At 41.6% G+C, this 16,705-nt stretch overlaps 1 protein-coding gene across 2 annotated transcripts in view; it reads right to left on the bottom strand.

Annotated features, from left to right (window-relative positions):
- Positions 1-13,806, bottom strand: part of ADAMTS18 (ADAM metallopeptidase with thrombospondin type 1 motif 18) — a 76,693-nt gene extending 62,887 nt beyond the window's left edge. Inside the window, exons 1-3 of one of the 2 annotated variants that reach the window (XM_086757951.1) lie at positions 13,595-13,806; positions 13,356-13,434; positions 11,143-11,459 (exon numbers count right to left, since the gene is read on the bottom strand). In XM_086757951.1, coding sequence (XP_086614077.1) covers positions 11,143-11,459; positions 13,356-13,434; positions 13,595-13,696 — 498 coding nt within the window. In that variant the 5' untranslated portion in view covers positions 13,697-13,806. Of the gene's footprint in view, positions 1-11,142; positions 11,460-13,355; positions 13,435-13,594 lie in introns of those variants that run through there. The other variant, XM_010129501.2, reaches the window with a different exon arrangement.
- Between the last annotated feature and the right edge of the window lie 2,899 nt (positions 13,807-16,705).

Genomic DNA, 16,705 nt, shown 5'->3' with positions numbered 1-16,705 from the left:
CTGTAAATAGAACTGGTGTGATATTCACGGGCCAACACCAAACTCTGGCATAATTTTGATCCCAGCTTCAACTGTCTGTGGTAATCTGAGAGCCTCCCTTTCTTACTCTGCTTCAAGTCCAAATTGTCCTTTCATTGGTATCTCACCTGTTACACAGGCTGATGGAGAAAGTAAGCCTTTGTCACCACGCCATTAGTCTGATCTTCAATGACACACGGCATCAACTGTACGCTGTTCTCTCATGGCTCCCACCCTGTATTTGGGTTCATGCATGATCTTCATTAAGTGAGACCTGCAGGAGACTCTGTGCCTCAGGCAGCTGAAATGATCACCCAGGACTCTCTTGTAGTCAGAGGCATCACAGAAATCAGAGGGAACAATTAACTGTTTCTGTAACAGGCTACATTCTCCTCTCTGCAATTATTTGGGTTTCCTACCAAGAGAAGATGATGAATAGGGCCTTGCCTCCTATGGGTGTTCCCAGGACAAGAAGTAATAATATCCTTGCACATTTTAATAGGTCAAAAACTGTAAAGTCCATGCCTAGTCTAACAAAGGAAACAAGCCTCAAAAGCTACTTTCCTCTTCTAGTCCCAATGCCAGACTTGACTTTATCAGGACTTGATTGAGATTAGGCCAAGTAACCTCTTTATATTTACTATTGACTTAGTATTTTTTGGTAGCCATTGTGCTTCCTTTACTCCTTCATTGTCAGCATACTCTGGCAGCACAGCAGAATTTAAATAATTGGCATAAGTACACTGAAACGCATCCGGCAGCTGCAGGCACCAGATGCCAAGCACTTCAGTGCATTTTCTAGCAGCAGTAGCAGCAGCTGGTTCTCTGGGAAACTGCCTGGACTCCTGCCTCATTTCACTCTTGGCTGTTACTGTTCCAGTGGTCCATGAGAACAGCACAGAGTCAGTCTGCAGACGTGTTTCTTTGCCCTTCGAGTAGGCCATTGTCCTCCACCTCACTTCTGATTCAGTGAAATCTGATTATACAGCACTACCCTGGATTATTTACAAGATGGGTTTTGGGGTCTGCCAGTAGAAATGGCCATGCTTCACTTTCTTCATGAGCCAGTGAGACTTTCAACTTGCAAAATGTCTTTCTAAACCAAACAGTAATTGTAGTAATGTTTCCCAAAGAAATGGTGTGCCTGTTGACTTAAGGGCCAAGATGATGTAGGGAGGTAGAAAAGAGAACTCTCCTGAGGCCAGGTTCTGATCCAAAGCAGTCAGTATAAAACTTTTTACTCACTACAAGCTTTAAATGAAGCCCCTAAACCAGCAAATACCTGTCAGTGAGAGCTGAAGATACTGTACTGCAGGAATCAGTAGACATCAGCTACTCTCCTGTGTCTCAGCCTGGAAATTGTTCTTTTTCTGCCTCTTTGCTCAAGCTTTTGCTGCTAGAGGCAAGGTAACAATCTGATCATCAGTACATGATGTTGAGAGTGCAAGAAGTATTTATACAGCCTTCAGCATGGCTTCTAGCATGAAGAGAAGCCAGCGAACAGAAAAAAAAAAAATTGGAGGCTGGACATACTGTTATGGTAGGCTGGTCTCTACAGTGATTTTACAGACATCTATTGCAAACAATGTCACGTAGAGGGGACTATAAGGAATAATCCTCTTTGACAGAAAAAAAAAAAAGCAGTGAAAAAGAGCAAAATAGTGCAAAAGTGACAGAAGCATTTTTCTTGTTCATGCTGTAATCATCCACAGTGGGCTGCAAAAATTCACCTTGGCCTTGGCCCTAGCCCAAGATTGGATTTTTAATCTTTAATTTATATTGCATCTAACAAAACAAATAGCATAACTTTCTGTCAAGTGTTAAGAAGAAATGAAACTGGGCAGCCATATTTTTAGAAAAGTTTAAACTTTATTCTCCAACACTGTTACAGCATTTATACCTATCCCTTACCATGACCAGGTCATACTTTAATTACAATATTAACTTGAAATATTTCTTGAGGTTTAGTCTAGTCTAATTTTAAGACTTACTGTTTTGATGACTTCTTCCTAAAAAAAGAATGTGTGGTGTAAGACAAGCCTGCTCAAGACAGAATTATTTTAAAATGGTTACTCTTTTCACCGAGGTGCAATAATTTGCATGGATAGAAAGCAAATCTGTTTTTAATTTCATGATTTTAAAAAACCTAATTGTATTCTGGTGTTATATAAATTTTATACCTCATGGCAAAGAAACTGCAGATCTGAAGAGTAATCCATGTTTCATTAGTTTGTGTATTCTGCCACAGAATATAATATTACGTTCTTAAATTAGTTGGAAGCCACACTGTGCTGCAGAGTATAAAAACAAAAGTGAGGGCTCAAGCTAGGTCAAGCATATTTTGCATAGGTCCATTAAAAATCTCATGCCATTAATATTAATAAAGATGTTGAGACACAAAAGTCCTTCAATTAACATATATTAGGCAGGCAGGCACAAGCATTCAAGTAATCCCACTGTGAACAGCAAGAATCCAGTCCTCAAAGAATAAAACCACGAGTGTGCTGTGTACATAGTGGGGCAGCTAGCAATGCTAATGCCACAGAGGAGCGAAAAGGCAACGCCCTATTGTCTCTGCAAGTAAATATCACTTTATTGCCTCAGCTTCCTCTTCTATTAAGCAGGTTTGTGCTGGGCCTTGTTATTCCAGTTAGAATAACTTCAAGACCTATTATCTTTGTCAAACTTTTTTCTTTCAGTACTTTTTGGCAGGAACAAGCTGGGCAGCCATATATGAGAGTCAGGAAAAGGATTTTCATCTGACTGTACAACTTGTTGGTAGATTATGAACTAAGAGTGTAAAAAAGAAATTAACTTGCATGTTCCAGAAATTACTCTGGAAATAACGGTTCCCACGGTACTGAGCTTGAACCATCAAGACTCATTCACTTGCATATGACCTGATTATTTGACATTTCTTCACCCTCATTCTTAGTGACTTCTGAGCATGATAAACAATAAAAGGTTACTGATGTCAACCTATTATAAGCCAGGATGCTGTTCTCAGCTAACACACAGTAAAGCCAGTACTGAAGCTTAATTAATACATGTTTGTAAATTGTGCTGAGCTGCAAGGCATTACGATTTCACATTTCTTCTGTAAATGTTTACCTTGAAGCTTTAGTCAATGCTCTACTGTCTGAACCAAAGATAAGTTCTGCTTCCATCAGCTATTCACATAGCTGGTCAAATCACTGTCAGAGCAAATCAATAGGAAATTCCTTTAGCATACTGTAATTTGTGGTAGACCTGCAGCAACAGAATTGGGATTAAAATGGGATAAGAAAAGGCAAGAAAGAACCAACATTTCTGCTCCCAGTGACATGATCAAAAAGACAGAGGAAAACCTTGTTTGTAATGTAATTATCCATTAAAGTTCAATTCAGATACCATTTAAGAGCTACTCAGAGCCTTCCTAACACAAAATGAGTGGTTTGGAGAAAAAAAGATACTCAAGTCTGAATTTCAGCTGATAAAACTCACTGTAGGTCCACTGCTAGCTCTCACTGCAGCGATAACTAAGTTTAACTCCTCTCCTGCCATCTCCCTGAGAGAAGACCATTACAAAGGGAGGCACACAGAGCCAACAGCTTCTGTATGTGGTGAGAAGTCAAGTCAGAAGGAACACTCCTGATGACTAAAAAGGCTGCTGACTTTAGTGGGGCTGCTGCCAGGTTATCACTGGACAATGCAACTTCCACAAAGAGAAAGCAGGTATTTTATAGAAAATCCCTAGAGAACTATAAATCTTTAAGTCAAAAACATTACTTGTGCTCAGGAGAGAATGAAGTCAGATGCAAATAGCTCTGAAACTGTCTTAAATAATATATTAGTGGCATCACAGCTCTGGTTGCCTTTGTCTAGCATGGCCCTAGCTTTTATCTTAACCTTACCCACAGACTGCAGATTTCAAAACCACAGATATTGGAACAGTCTTCAGACCTCCATCCTTCTCTCACTATTTGCAATACTGAACAGCAGTCCCAGCGATCATCCATTTCAAAGAGTATGGGACATGCCATGCATCAGAAACACAAACTCTTCCCTAGAAAGCTGCAAATCAGAAAACATTACCTTAAATATCTTGTAGACGTAAACATAACTGTGACAAACAAAAACTGTACATGCCAAAATAACTGATGGACTTATGAAGTTGGTAACAAACTCCCAGTGACCATCCAGACTGGTTATGACTGGACAACCTTTGCTGAATCAAAGTCAAGTTCCCAACTGAGTACTAGTGCGCAAATCACAAAGCTGGCATCATAATCAGTGCACTGGCTTTCCAGAGAGGCTAAGGAGGGACTAAGCTTGGGAAAAAGAAAAAAAATGTTTAAGAACAGTTTTGATACCACTGTTTGCTCAAATTAAGTGGACTCTGTGGCAGGGCAAGGGCACAACCAAAATATTCCTGTGCTTTCCACTCACTCTACTGGTATGTGCCAGGTACAGCGCTCTAGGAGTTGGCTGCTTGAGTTGGACTTAAATTGAACCACAGTTACACAGACTGTCATTGTGTTTTGGGTAAACAAAAGCCTTTACATTCCAGGTCTGCAAACCCAGTATCTTCCTCAAACACTTCTGTAGTGGAGGAAGGAGAGGAAAAAAACAGAAATAAAATCTTGTTTAGGTTAATTATTAGTGACTGAAATCTGCTATTACTTATTAGAATCTGCCTCCAAAAGGAGAAATCTTTCAGATGTTCAGCAGTGCGCAGCTGTGCAGAAGAGACTATGTTGCATCTCGGCAGCAGAGATGGCATGGTCCAAATGAAAATAGTGGCGCTTAAAATAAAAATCCTCATTTACATCAAAGACATCCTGTTATGAAGAGGTCAAGACTGTGCAGACAGGTCATCCTCTCCTGACCCTTATGAGGGCATTTGCCTATAAGCTTTCCTCTAATAGACTAGGGAAAGTGTGGGAACTAAGCTTTGTGGAAAGACTTTGCTACAGCACGAAAAATGCTGATGTTTCAAGTATAGATCGAGCCTCCTAATTCCTTTACAAGTTATAAGACTGCTGCTTAACAAGAAAGGTCAAGATGAACTGCCTATCTATGTACAAATGGACGGCTCCCTGTTCCTGGAACTGTTTTAACGGTATAAGCACCGGTGCTCACAACAGCCTGAAGTTCGGTCGGAAATCCACCAACAAACAATTTCCATGCTCTTACTGCCAGCTGAGCAATAATGGAGCAGGCAAAAATGACTGAGAGGATCAGCTCCTGTGGGCACACTTGCGAGCTGTTCCACGTCCACAGCCCACTGTGTTCAGGCTGATGGAGCCAACGTGCTCTCAGTGACACAGTATTTCCTCTATGTATGTTCCAGGGTTCCAGGTTTTTAAATACAAAACCTGGAAGAAATGCATCCTTTGTTACTTTTCCTGTCCAGTGGAAGCAGATTATTTCTCCATCATTAATCCTCTTTAATTCCATTTCTTACCCATCAGTAGGGTCAAAATGCCTTGGATAACACTGTCTTTGTCTTGCAGAGCTAAAGCCAGAGTTAAACAGAAAGCTTATCAGACAGATATGGAGAAGGGTAATCAATAATCTAATCACACAATTCATTCCCCATCAGCAGTCAATTCAAGGATGAGACCAGAAATAGTGTCTTGCATTTGTCTAGTGTAATTTAAAATACCTTCAAGAATATGCCTTTTTCCCATTGTCACCTCATTTTCTTTTAAAAATTTTTCTTATTTTTATCTTTACCATATGATGGAGTCAATAATGGCAGAATATCTATCAAAACAGTGGACAAAGTGAGGATCCTGTAAAACACAGTTTGTGTTTTATGTAATGTTGTGTGAATGTAAAGAAAGTCAAAGAACTTGCGTGCCAGATGCTGTTCATGTTGTGCTGGTATAATGGCAGAAAATGTAGGATTTGTCTACTGACTTGTGGATGGACTAAAAATAGTTTTGACAATGAGTCAAATCACCAGTTCTGTACTTAGTTTCTCTTCAAGGTCCCACTGGGCCAAATTTTGTCCTATTTTTACAGCTGTAGGTTTCTAAAGGAACCTCATTGCAAACAGCAATTATTTTCTACTTTTACCAGCAGTCTGGCTCACTGATTTTGATGGGAGTTTGTCTGCATAAGAACCTTGGGATTTGTCTCAACATATTTAATTGGGTTTAAAGTGTGAGCTCTAGGAGTAAGAGGCTGTTGTTAGCATGAACTTAAATAATGCTAATACAGGGTGCAATTAAATGACTACAAAGAGTGGGTACATGAGTTGCCTTGCCTGCCTGCCTCTTAGGTGGCCAGGCTGCGTTAAGAAGCTTTAATTTTGTGGCTTCTTTGATACTCTGAGCAAAGTCCTGCCCTCAGACATGCACACACAACTTCCATTGAATTAATACATCTCCTGTTTATCTCTCAGTGCTGCATCTAACCCTTTCTGCAGTCGTAGACTCCTCTGACAGCTCACTGAGTGTAACATGATTCATCTTTCCCTCCTCCTTCTCTTCCCTTGACTAGACACTAACAAACATAACAGAACTTGAGACAAGAGAAAGAGGCCCCTTATAATGAAAGATTCAATCACATCTTACCAAAAACAAAGGAGGGCACTAGCTAGCGCATGAGGCTGACTCCACTCTTCTAATTGAGGCACATAAATAAAAGGGAAAGACTGGCCCACGTTCACCTTTAGCGTAAGCAGGTGCAGCCTTGCAGGCCTCCACGCCAGTACATTTGCTCAGGGCTGAACTTGGCCTGAACAATAAAACTGTATCATACAGTTTTAAAGGACCTGAACTGTACTGATTTTCCCTCTGACACAAAATACACAAGCATGTCTCCTCTGTGATGTAGTAGTAGGAGAGTTCCTTTATGCTGTACTTATGTTTCTTTTCTCTGGGCCCACATGTTTTGTACTTGCTCCATACCCTCACCTCTCTCTTCCACCAAATAGCAGCACCACCCCCACAAATGCTACACAATAAACTACTCACTCATTACATTCACTATTTTCTATGTTGTTTATTGGACTGTAGTGTAAACTTGTTTGACTTTAAGAGGGAGTTCTTGTTCACAAGGGGAACGTGACTTCTGCTCCTAAATGCACAATTATAAATTACTTTTAAGAATGCCTCTAGAACACAACTGGGCTACTGACAGCTCTGGGGTTCTCTTGTATTCTGCCCTGATTTACTGTGTGACTGCAAACAACTCACTTTATACAGGAGATTATGTATATATAGACTTAACATAAGCAGCATATAAGGAGACAGAAAGGAGACAAACACTAGCATATAAAGAGAGACAAGCAACGCAGTTTCTACACAGACTAGAAAGACAGTACTAAGTCTTTTAGAGACAATGTCATCATGAAAGTGGAGTTAAAGATGGTGAACCTATAATAGGTAGTTTTTAATGCAGATGAAAGTGGCCAGCACCACCTCCTTCAGAAAAACTGAGAAATCTCTGCATTTGGTGGATCTGGCATAGTCTGCCTCCCAATTAGATAGCTAAAGGCAATTTAAGTAATACTATATTACTAAACAATAATAGCAATAAAAACATATCATTAGAATAAGTAAGAATTAGCTCAAGTCAGGAGTTTGGGGAAAAAAAAAATCTAATTTAGGAAGAATTAACAGCTTGAATTGGAGAATGTAAATAGAGGATAAAGCAGCAAGACAAACTAGTGGCCTAGATATGTCAACTGGGAGAGCACAAGGGATTGAAGGAAACTCCAAGAAGTCATGCTGGAGAAACAGAAGAGTTCTATTGAAAGTAATAATGAAGTGGAGAAATGAGTTGAAAATTTTGCATTAACTTCTATTCGGGCCACATTAAGATGATGCCAAAGAGAGAAACTATTTTTTTATTTACTAACATAAATGAACTCATTGACCCAAAGTTGTAGGAGTTAAAAAAAAAAAAAAAAAACAAACAAACCACAAACACACTCCTGAGAGTGAGAATGCATTTACAAAATATATGAAAATGAAAAAAATTATCACAACTTCTTTGGAGGGAATATATCATATTCTCCACAGATAGTCCAGAACACATTTTTCTGAAGGAGTACGAATTACGTTCATCTTCTGAACTCTTTTGACAAAATGACTGAGCCAATCGGTGTGATGTACAACATAAACCTGAATTTTAATAAATCTGTCGTACTCTTTTATCGCTAAGTATGATGCTTCTACTCAATGACTGATGGCGAAACAGACATTTAGGAAGATCTAAACAAGATTTCTTGCATACTAGTTAATTTCATTAAAGTAAAAAAAAAAAAAAAAAAAAAAGCACAGCTTTCTTGCTGCATAACAGATGATCCAGCAAGTAAAGGATGCTGACTGAAGTGGGGAAGGGCAGAAGACAGGAGAAAGCAAGATTCCAAGTTTCCTGTTGAAAATCAAAGCACCTAAACACTTCAATAATGAAAAGGTAAGAAAGAGTGCTCCTAGCAAACTTGTACACATTCTCCTAAAATACGAACTTGATATACTAGAGCACTTGTTCAGATAAAGAGCATAGATCCAGTTCTGCCTTCTGACACAGCCAGAAAATAGTGTTGCCTGATGGAAACATTTGGTCTCAAATCAACAAATCAGCATTAAAATGTGGGGCCTTATTGTTGACTAAGCTATTAAAATGTGAGTAAGATATACACATCTCTTAACAGATCTATACCAAAGCAACAAATTCTTGCTCCTTTGTAGTGTTAAGTTAAGGTCATCCTGCCTAACAAACCATTTCATATAGACTCTCTCAAAAGTCTACTCTGCAGGCAATGGCAGATAACAGACAGCTGAATGACTGAATACTCTAGGTCATCCAAAAAATTAGATCAAAGAGTCCCTGTAGTCTATTGAAATGCAATTGCTTCCAAATCACATTGTGGTGTTCCAGGCTTGAAAGAATGGGTCACTGCAGTTTTATTGTAGAGAAGCTATTGCTAATGAAAGGAACAATGGAAAGATTAGTGCTACCAACCATATAGAAGAAACACCACTTTTGGTTTAATTGCAGTGAACAAAGCAAATAGGAAAGAAGGGCAACCAAGTGACAAAAGTAGTCGGTGCAAAGAGGATATAGAAGCTATTCACAAGGTTCTCTTGATCAGAGCACAACGTCCAGACTTAACATATGATTACCAAATTTGGATCACAGTAGAAAATGACGTGGTTGTCATTACAGACAGCTGACGACACATTTTTAAGAAGGCAGCCTTGCAAACTGAAAGACTAGCAATCCTGTTGATAATTTGCCTGGGATGCATTAGGTGCACTGAAATAAACAGATAGGGAGAAAGGAACAATTTACTCTATTTGTGATACCTGCTCCACAGGGAATTATTGTAAGTAAAGGTTTACTTCATTTACCGGTTTAAAATAACAATTTAAGGTGAAATCTATTGAACTTTGGAATCAATTAAAGAAAGAGATAGATTCTAATTGGCAATAATCTAGGGACTGAAAAAGGTTCTGCCATAATAAATTTGTTCATCCCACAACATTTATTCTCTTTTGATCAGTTTCTGGATCTTTTCTAAGTGAAGCTTACCAGTCATAACAATCTCTTTGTCGAGACAGTGGTAAAAGATCCATTTCAGTCTCAGTTAAGATCACCACATTCTGTTTCTCTGTGACCTGAGGCAGACTTGAACCTTCCTTCTCCAGACAAGACTTGACAAGCCCAGCTTCACTTAGCTCAAAAAGCATGTTAAAAAACACAACATGACCAAGCAGGGGAGATCACCCAAACTGTAACTGTAGCGTGTAGGTAGGGAACTTCTCTTAGAGGAAAAGACAGACACTGCAACAAATGAAAACAGGAGGGTTTTTTTCCTGAATAAATATGGTAACACCTAGTAGTTGTGAAAATGAAGCTTCCACAGAAACAACTAAGCACATTTGATATTAACAGTTCAGCACTACAAACACAACTTTAAAAAAACAAACAAACAAACAAACAAAAAAAAAAAACAAAAACCAACAAACAAAAAAACCCCACCAAAAGAAAGCTTCATTCCAGTTCCTGGCACCTGCTCCAAAGTCACATTTGCAACTATTCAAATGAACTCTAAGATACTAATTCCTCTAACTTGCTGAGAAAAAAAAAAGTAGAGCATTCAAAATACCATCCAGACTACTTCAATCAGTTTTCAGTATTCAACAGCTCTTCCTAATGAACCGCCCTCTTCTCAAGTCACTGATTACTATTTCAAAGGAAACACTGAGTGTCTCAAGTGCTCCTTTCGTGGTCCCATCACACAGTTTAATAGCCCTTATGGACAAGTACCTTTGCAAAACAGATCGCTAGCGGGTGACCCAACATATCCTCTGGACCTTGGTCAACCTCAAAGCAGGCAGATAGCTTCATATACCTAACACTATTAAACGCCACTGCTTTCATCTGCATAAGAGATTGCTTTGCAAGTGCAAGGGCTTAAGCCTAAAAGCAACAATAACTATTATTTCTGTAGATTATTCTTCTGAATTACATCAGTAAAGACTCCTCTGCAGGCAATGAGTACTGTCAAATGTATGTTGAAAAAATAATTTGTGAGGACTAATTTTTCATGAACTTGGATGATAGCCATAAGTGGAAAATATGCAATGATAATATTTAACACATTCATAAGAGATCAACTAATCAAGACTTATAAACCCAAATAAGGCTGGAATTGTCAAAGGAAATGAAGGGAAATTGGTTCATAACTCCTGCTGAGCTAGGAAATTCACCCTGCCTTAAAGCAGTTGACAAACCTAGGTACAATATTCTTTTCTCACAAGCTTATGGATTGACTTTTTTTTTTCTTTATTCACAGTAGGCAGGAATGGCTTTTACTTAAGAATGAGCAAAAAATGTATAAATTATCACAAACCATAACAAATGAAAATTGCTATGGGAATTATGAGGACTACCAGACAGTCTTCTATTTTTCTCCTGAAAGACCAAAAAATACACAGAGTGCGTTGCAGTTCATTGGCTGTAACTAAATCTCTTCTGTTAAATGCAATAGCAACTACTGGTACTAGGAAAATCACCGAGTGGTGTATGGCATCCTTAATATCATATGAATTACACACATTCAGCTACTATTCCACATATGAAAATACTTTTAATGTTGATTTGTTTTAAATAAACACTTACCAAGCCTACACATGTGGATATCGCTACCGAAGAGGTGCTATCATTCCTTATAAATCCCTGGTAGAAACACTGCTCAATTTCATGTTCCTGAGAATTTGAGACTCCATCTTTCCCAAGTACCTGGACAATAAAACTGTTGCTTAAAATGGTCGAAGGTTTAAGTTCTAAGTGAAGTTCCTGTCCAAATGCTGAAAACTTGTAGTGCAAGGAACTCTTTGAACTCTGAGTTGATCTCTTTCTCCTAGTACTGTGCAAAACATCATGTGAAATGTACGATCCACTGGAATCCACTTTGACAGGTGTCACAATTATATAATCTGTAATGATAAAAGGTTTGCCATCAGCTGTTGTATCCAACAAATAAGGTAAGCGCCCTTCTAAGACGGTAAGCATCAGGCTCTCACTATGGCATGAAGCATTTCCTCATCTAGGGAATGGCCTGAGAGCTCTGCAGGCTATGTGTGTACAGGCTTGACTGCGTAAGTCCACCCCGTAAGTCACACAGGCTCTCAAACAGTGCTTGTTTCCTTTCTGCCCCACTGAGAGGTACAGACTAACTAGCATAGCTGTGAACATTCCCACAATGGTTCTTCTGAAGACATTTCTCACCACCAGCAGATCTGTAGATTTTCCCCTCCCCTCGTATTAATTGCTGTCAAAAGCAAAGGCTGCTCTGCTTTGAGGGGTTTTTTTTCCCCTTCCCTAAGAATGCAGCAAATATTATATCACTGTAGGGGTAACCATGACTGAGACTTTGTAGAACTGTACCACTTGTTCAAATGGATTAAAGGATTAATTTATTAATTCCTTAACTGAGTGAGACCTCATCTCTTTGTAGTGACTTGATTAGACTGGGTTTCAGATTGTAACTGACCTTCAGCAGAAAGAGATTACATCCTACCTAATAACCTTTAGTCAGCCATTGCTAATTGCATGTCAAAGAAGTTTATTGGTTTGGATAAAATGAAAAATTTTATGATATATGAAAAATTACAAAACTGTTTGTGAGAAGACTAAGATCTACTCACAGTCACCTAAGAAAGGGAAAAATAGAGGCCATGATTCAGCTAGCTGTATAAGCAGGTGCCTAGCTTTAAGCACATTACCGTTGCTGTTGATCTAGCCATACAGGGATTACTTGTATCCTGGAAGCTGGGTCTGAGTTTTAGCCCTTTGCTGAACTAGGAACTTTGCACCTCTTCCTGGTTATATGAGTAACTACGCTGAATAAACTGCTTCCCAACCCCATTTCATTTTTGAGCTGTATTTCTGTGAATACTCAAAGATGTCCATGCATTTGACAGTAAAACAATTCACTTTGCTTCTTAAATCGAAAGAGCACCATTAAAAAAGAACTCCCCCTCCTTCTTGTATTGTGACAGATGTTGCAAAAACAATCAATCTCTTAGCCTGAATAGACTTCATTGGACACACATTAAGCTGAAAATATAATCAGCGATAGGTTGTTTTTCCTTGGACAAGGGAAACAATACATCAAGAGCTTTCTCTTTCCTCGAGTGGTGTTAATCAACAGCAGAAGTTGAGGACGCTAAGCAGGCTGGTGGCTAAAAAATGCAAACAGCTGCTGGAGAGAGGGAATCCCCCAGCGAGCAGATGATAGGGTGCACGAGGGTTTTCCTTTCTGCACCCTGGTGTGGCTCTCTGTTGTACTTTGTCTCCACTCACACCCAATAAAAAGCATATACTGCACTTCAAACTTCCCAAAGTCATCAGCATCTAAGTGTTAGCCTCCGCAACCTGGGAACAAACAGCGCCTGAGCTCTCACTCACACCAGTCCTCTCTCTCCAGGTTTGTTTTCCCTCAGCCTGCACTGCACGGCTTCATCCGCTCTTCCACCCAAATCTTTTCCTTACTTTTGTCTCACTGCTTCCACAGCAGACACGTGAGGTTTTGTTGTTGTGGCTACACAGACATTCATCGATCCAATCGCACATGTAAAGGTGGATGTATTTACCACCTCACTCACATGCTTTGCTGTTATATATCATTCCTTTAGCTTTTGCGCACAGGGCTTAACAAGTTAATCTCTGCCCATGGTTAGCTATTTCACATCAGCCAACTTGCTTTTGCTTTATGTTCCCCAAACACTGTGGCTTCTTCCCGTTAAATGCTCAGTCCACCAAAAAAAAAAAAAAAAAAAAGCATCCATGCAAATGTTCATACACACATACAGAGAAAGAGCTATACAAACCATGATTCAATTCACTGATGCTGTCACTGGTTAAAGTTGCTGCATGAGACATGCAACAGAGGCAGCACAGCTGAAGGGTCTGCAAGAAAAAAAAAAAAAAAAGAGAGAGAGAGAGAAAAGGAGTGTTGGGCGAGATTTACTTGACAAGGGAAGGCAGAAAGACAAGGCACCAGAAACTGTGCGGTAACCTGGTGTGAAAGCACACCAGGCGACTGCAAAAGAAAGTGCTCTCGACCTGCCTTTACAGCGCTTCCAAGCCACGGGAGGGTCGGGAATTGCATGGAGCTGCCGCCGACAATCGCAACAGGTAAAGTCCAGACGACGAGCAGCAGCCAGTCCATGTTCCGCCGCGCACCTGGCCTGCTACCTGCTCCCCGAAGCGTGCGGCGGCCCGGCCCGGATCCCCCGCATGGTCACCTGGGCTCTGCCCCGCAGCAGCCCCGCCGGCCGCCTGGCAGCGCCGCGCCCCCGCCCTGCGCGGCGGCGGAGCCCATGGAGCGGCGCCCAGGTGAGCGCACCCTCCCCGCCACCGCCGGCGCGCACGCTTTAAGCCCGCGCCCGCGCCCGCGCCCCCGCCGCCGCCGCCGCGGGGCAGCGCTGCCTCCGGCGCCGCGTCTCGGCGCGGCCGCCGCCCGGGGGGCGACGCGGAGCGGAGCGGGCGGGACCAATGGGGAGGCGGCGGGGCCGGGCCGGGCCGGGGCCGGGACTCGCGGGCGGGGAGGCACCTGGGAAAAGGGGGTGGCTTGCGCGCCCCCCCCCACCCCGAGCTCAGGGGAAGCGGCTGGGCTGGGCAGGGGCAGGGGCAGGGGCGGGGGCACACCTGCGGGGATCTGCAAAGAGAGCGGGGGGACCTCCGCTGGGGCGGGAGGGCTGCAAACACGGCGGGCCGACCCACGGGGCTTGATCAAACGGACCAGGGTTTTCGTGGTGATGCTGGGAGAAGGAGTAGAATCCGGTATCAGCCGTCCAGTTTCCAAAGCACCATTCACTTGGAGAGAACACGCTGTTATTTTCTATTCTTTTTAAAGGTAGCTTCATGGGAAAACATACAAAAAACCAAAAGCATAGCCAAAGATTAGGTTGCCTGGGAAGACAGCAGAGCTGCGATAGCCCAGAGCAGCTACCCCGATGTATGGAGGAGCTGACTCCCACACAGCGGCTTGCATGTACTGAGCCAAACGCAGCCCCGGGTCTGGTCTCCACTATCTATGCTATTAGGTTACACTTTCCCTTCTACAGAAAACTTCAGTAAAGGATCAAAGATCTAAACAATCTGAAAGGAAACTGAAGTACTGAAGTGAGTGGGACTGGTCCAGGCTGGAAACCAATACAGAACTTGTTTCTGATGGTTTTGGCTGCGCTTGGAAAAGTCCCTCACTTGTTGATCTCCCTTTTGTGCTAGAGAGTTTTCCAGTATGAGCCTCAGTTCAATCTCACTCCACATCTCCCTTGTCCCAGGGTCACACCATAAAAATAAACGGTAGCTGTGTCAATTTAAGGTGCCTCGCTGCTCCAGTTGGCACACAAGCTGGAGAGCACAATGGAAGCCGAGGTGAGCTGGAGGTCATCTCCTCTATCTACCTCCTTCACCGGGGGTTGTGGTAACTAGTTTGGGGCAGTGGATTAGACAGATCAGAGATATTTTCCCTTCTGAAGCATTTCCTGTCTTTAAACATTAAATAAGCTCCCAGGTGCAGAATTTCTCCTTCAGCTCTCTCTGTTTCCCAGTGGGTTTTACATTATCACCTTGTTGAATATATTATGATAAAGTTTCAAGATCTTTTTGTAATAGTGCACCTGTCACCTCCCACTGAGTGCAGTCAATCAAAATACCTGGCTACAGGTTTGCGATGGTCCCAGTGGAGCAGAACACATAAAACATGCTGTGCATTGCAGATAACAGGAGAAAAATAGAAAATTATTGGACTCTAATTTTATTATTGGCCCTCAACACCCTGAACAGACAGACTTGACTGTTTTCAGTAGGCTACCTGACTGTGAAGATTGACATTCTATTTGCTGTGAGGGGACGGAAATGAATACAGTTCTCTAGCAATTACAAGAATTGTTTAAGAAAGAAAAAGATAACTTTCACCACAAACCTAGCACCAGTGAAGGGACTTTTGCTCTTGATTTCTGTAGACTTAAGATTTCACCCTAGGGATTTATAGTTTCTGAGTATGATCAAAGAAGAGAAAAAAAATGTGACACTGCTTTGCACGACTAGAAACGACACGTGTCCAAATTTGAGTTGGCATTAGGCAGGGGACCCCAACCTTTCTTGGCCTGTAGGCAGCAACATTGATCAGCTAACATGCTCAGACAACACCACACTTTGCTCCCCGAGTCAATCAAGATCCCAGCAGTGATGGTCATAAACATCAGAGAATCCTGCAGGCAGCTCGTTACCATGTGCAAACATAGTTACCATGCAAAACATCAGAGAAATAAAGCTCCACAGTCAGCAGTGCAGTAAACAATGCAGACACAGGGGTTTTCTCCTCCTCCCATTCTCTAGCAATTCCCACCTCAGGTGACCAGCAAGCAGATACTCCTTCAGCAATAATCATTACCGCACTACAGTCTGTTACTGCACTCTTCTCTGTTCTCCCTGAGCTGTCAGGTTGGATGCTGCCATCATTTATTTATGCTGATCAGTTTTGTCAAATTTTTGTAGGTCTTTTTCTTCCCCTACTTGTTTGTATCCACCTGTTGTAATTGTGTTCCATCTACACGAGAAACTCCTCCATTACTGGCGAATACCAGAAAGTGTGGAGACCCAGCAGAAGCTTGTCACCCTTAAGCAGCATGATACCCTTCTTGGGGAGGGATCTCCAGCATAAGGAGATCATCTATGCATTGTGACTCAGGAAGTCAGGATTTCTCTCATATCTGCAAGGAAAGGTATGGTGTTTGCCACTCTATACCAGCCATGAGTTACTGCTTCACTTTTATCGTCACACTGAGGCTTGCAAGAGCACAGACAGAGTTCCACCAGGGCCTCTCACCCACCTGCTCTAGACACATCACACCCGCATGCAGAGTGTCCATTGTCTGGATGTCTAGATGCAAAGATGTTGGATGTTCTTGTTTCCACTCGCTAGCTTATCAGAGAAAATGAACTATTATTTTTTATAACTCTATTATTTCTAACTCTGAATCCCTCTTTTCTCATTAATTTCTATAGACTTTTTTCCCCAATAACTATGCAGTCATGGCCATTGTGCTAGAGTCTAACCCCCCACAGAACTCACGTTATCAGAAACATGACTGACAGGCATGCAGAAGGAATATACTCTGAATTAAAATGCCATCGTGTTTATTTTGCCATCCTTGTTAGAGCAAATTCT

Source organism: Chlamydotis macqueenii, chromosome 13, assembly GCF_036417535.1.
Source record: "Chlamydotis macqueenii isolate bChlMac1 chromosome 13, bChlMac1.mat, whole genome shotgun sequence".
Lineage (NCBI taxonomy): Eukaryota > Metazoa > Chordata > Aves > Otidiformes > Otididae > Chlamydotis > Chlamydotis macqueenii.
Note: the sequence above shows the minus strand (reverse complement) of the source record. Positions and strands in the feature narration are given on the sequence as shown.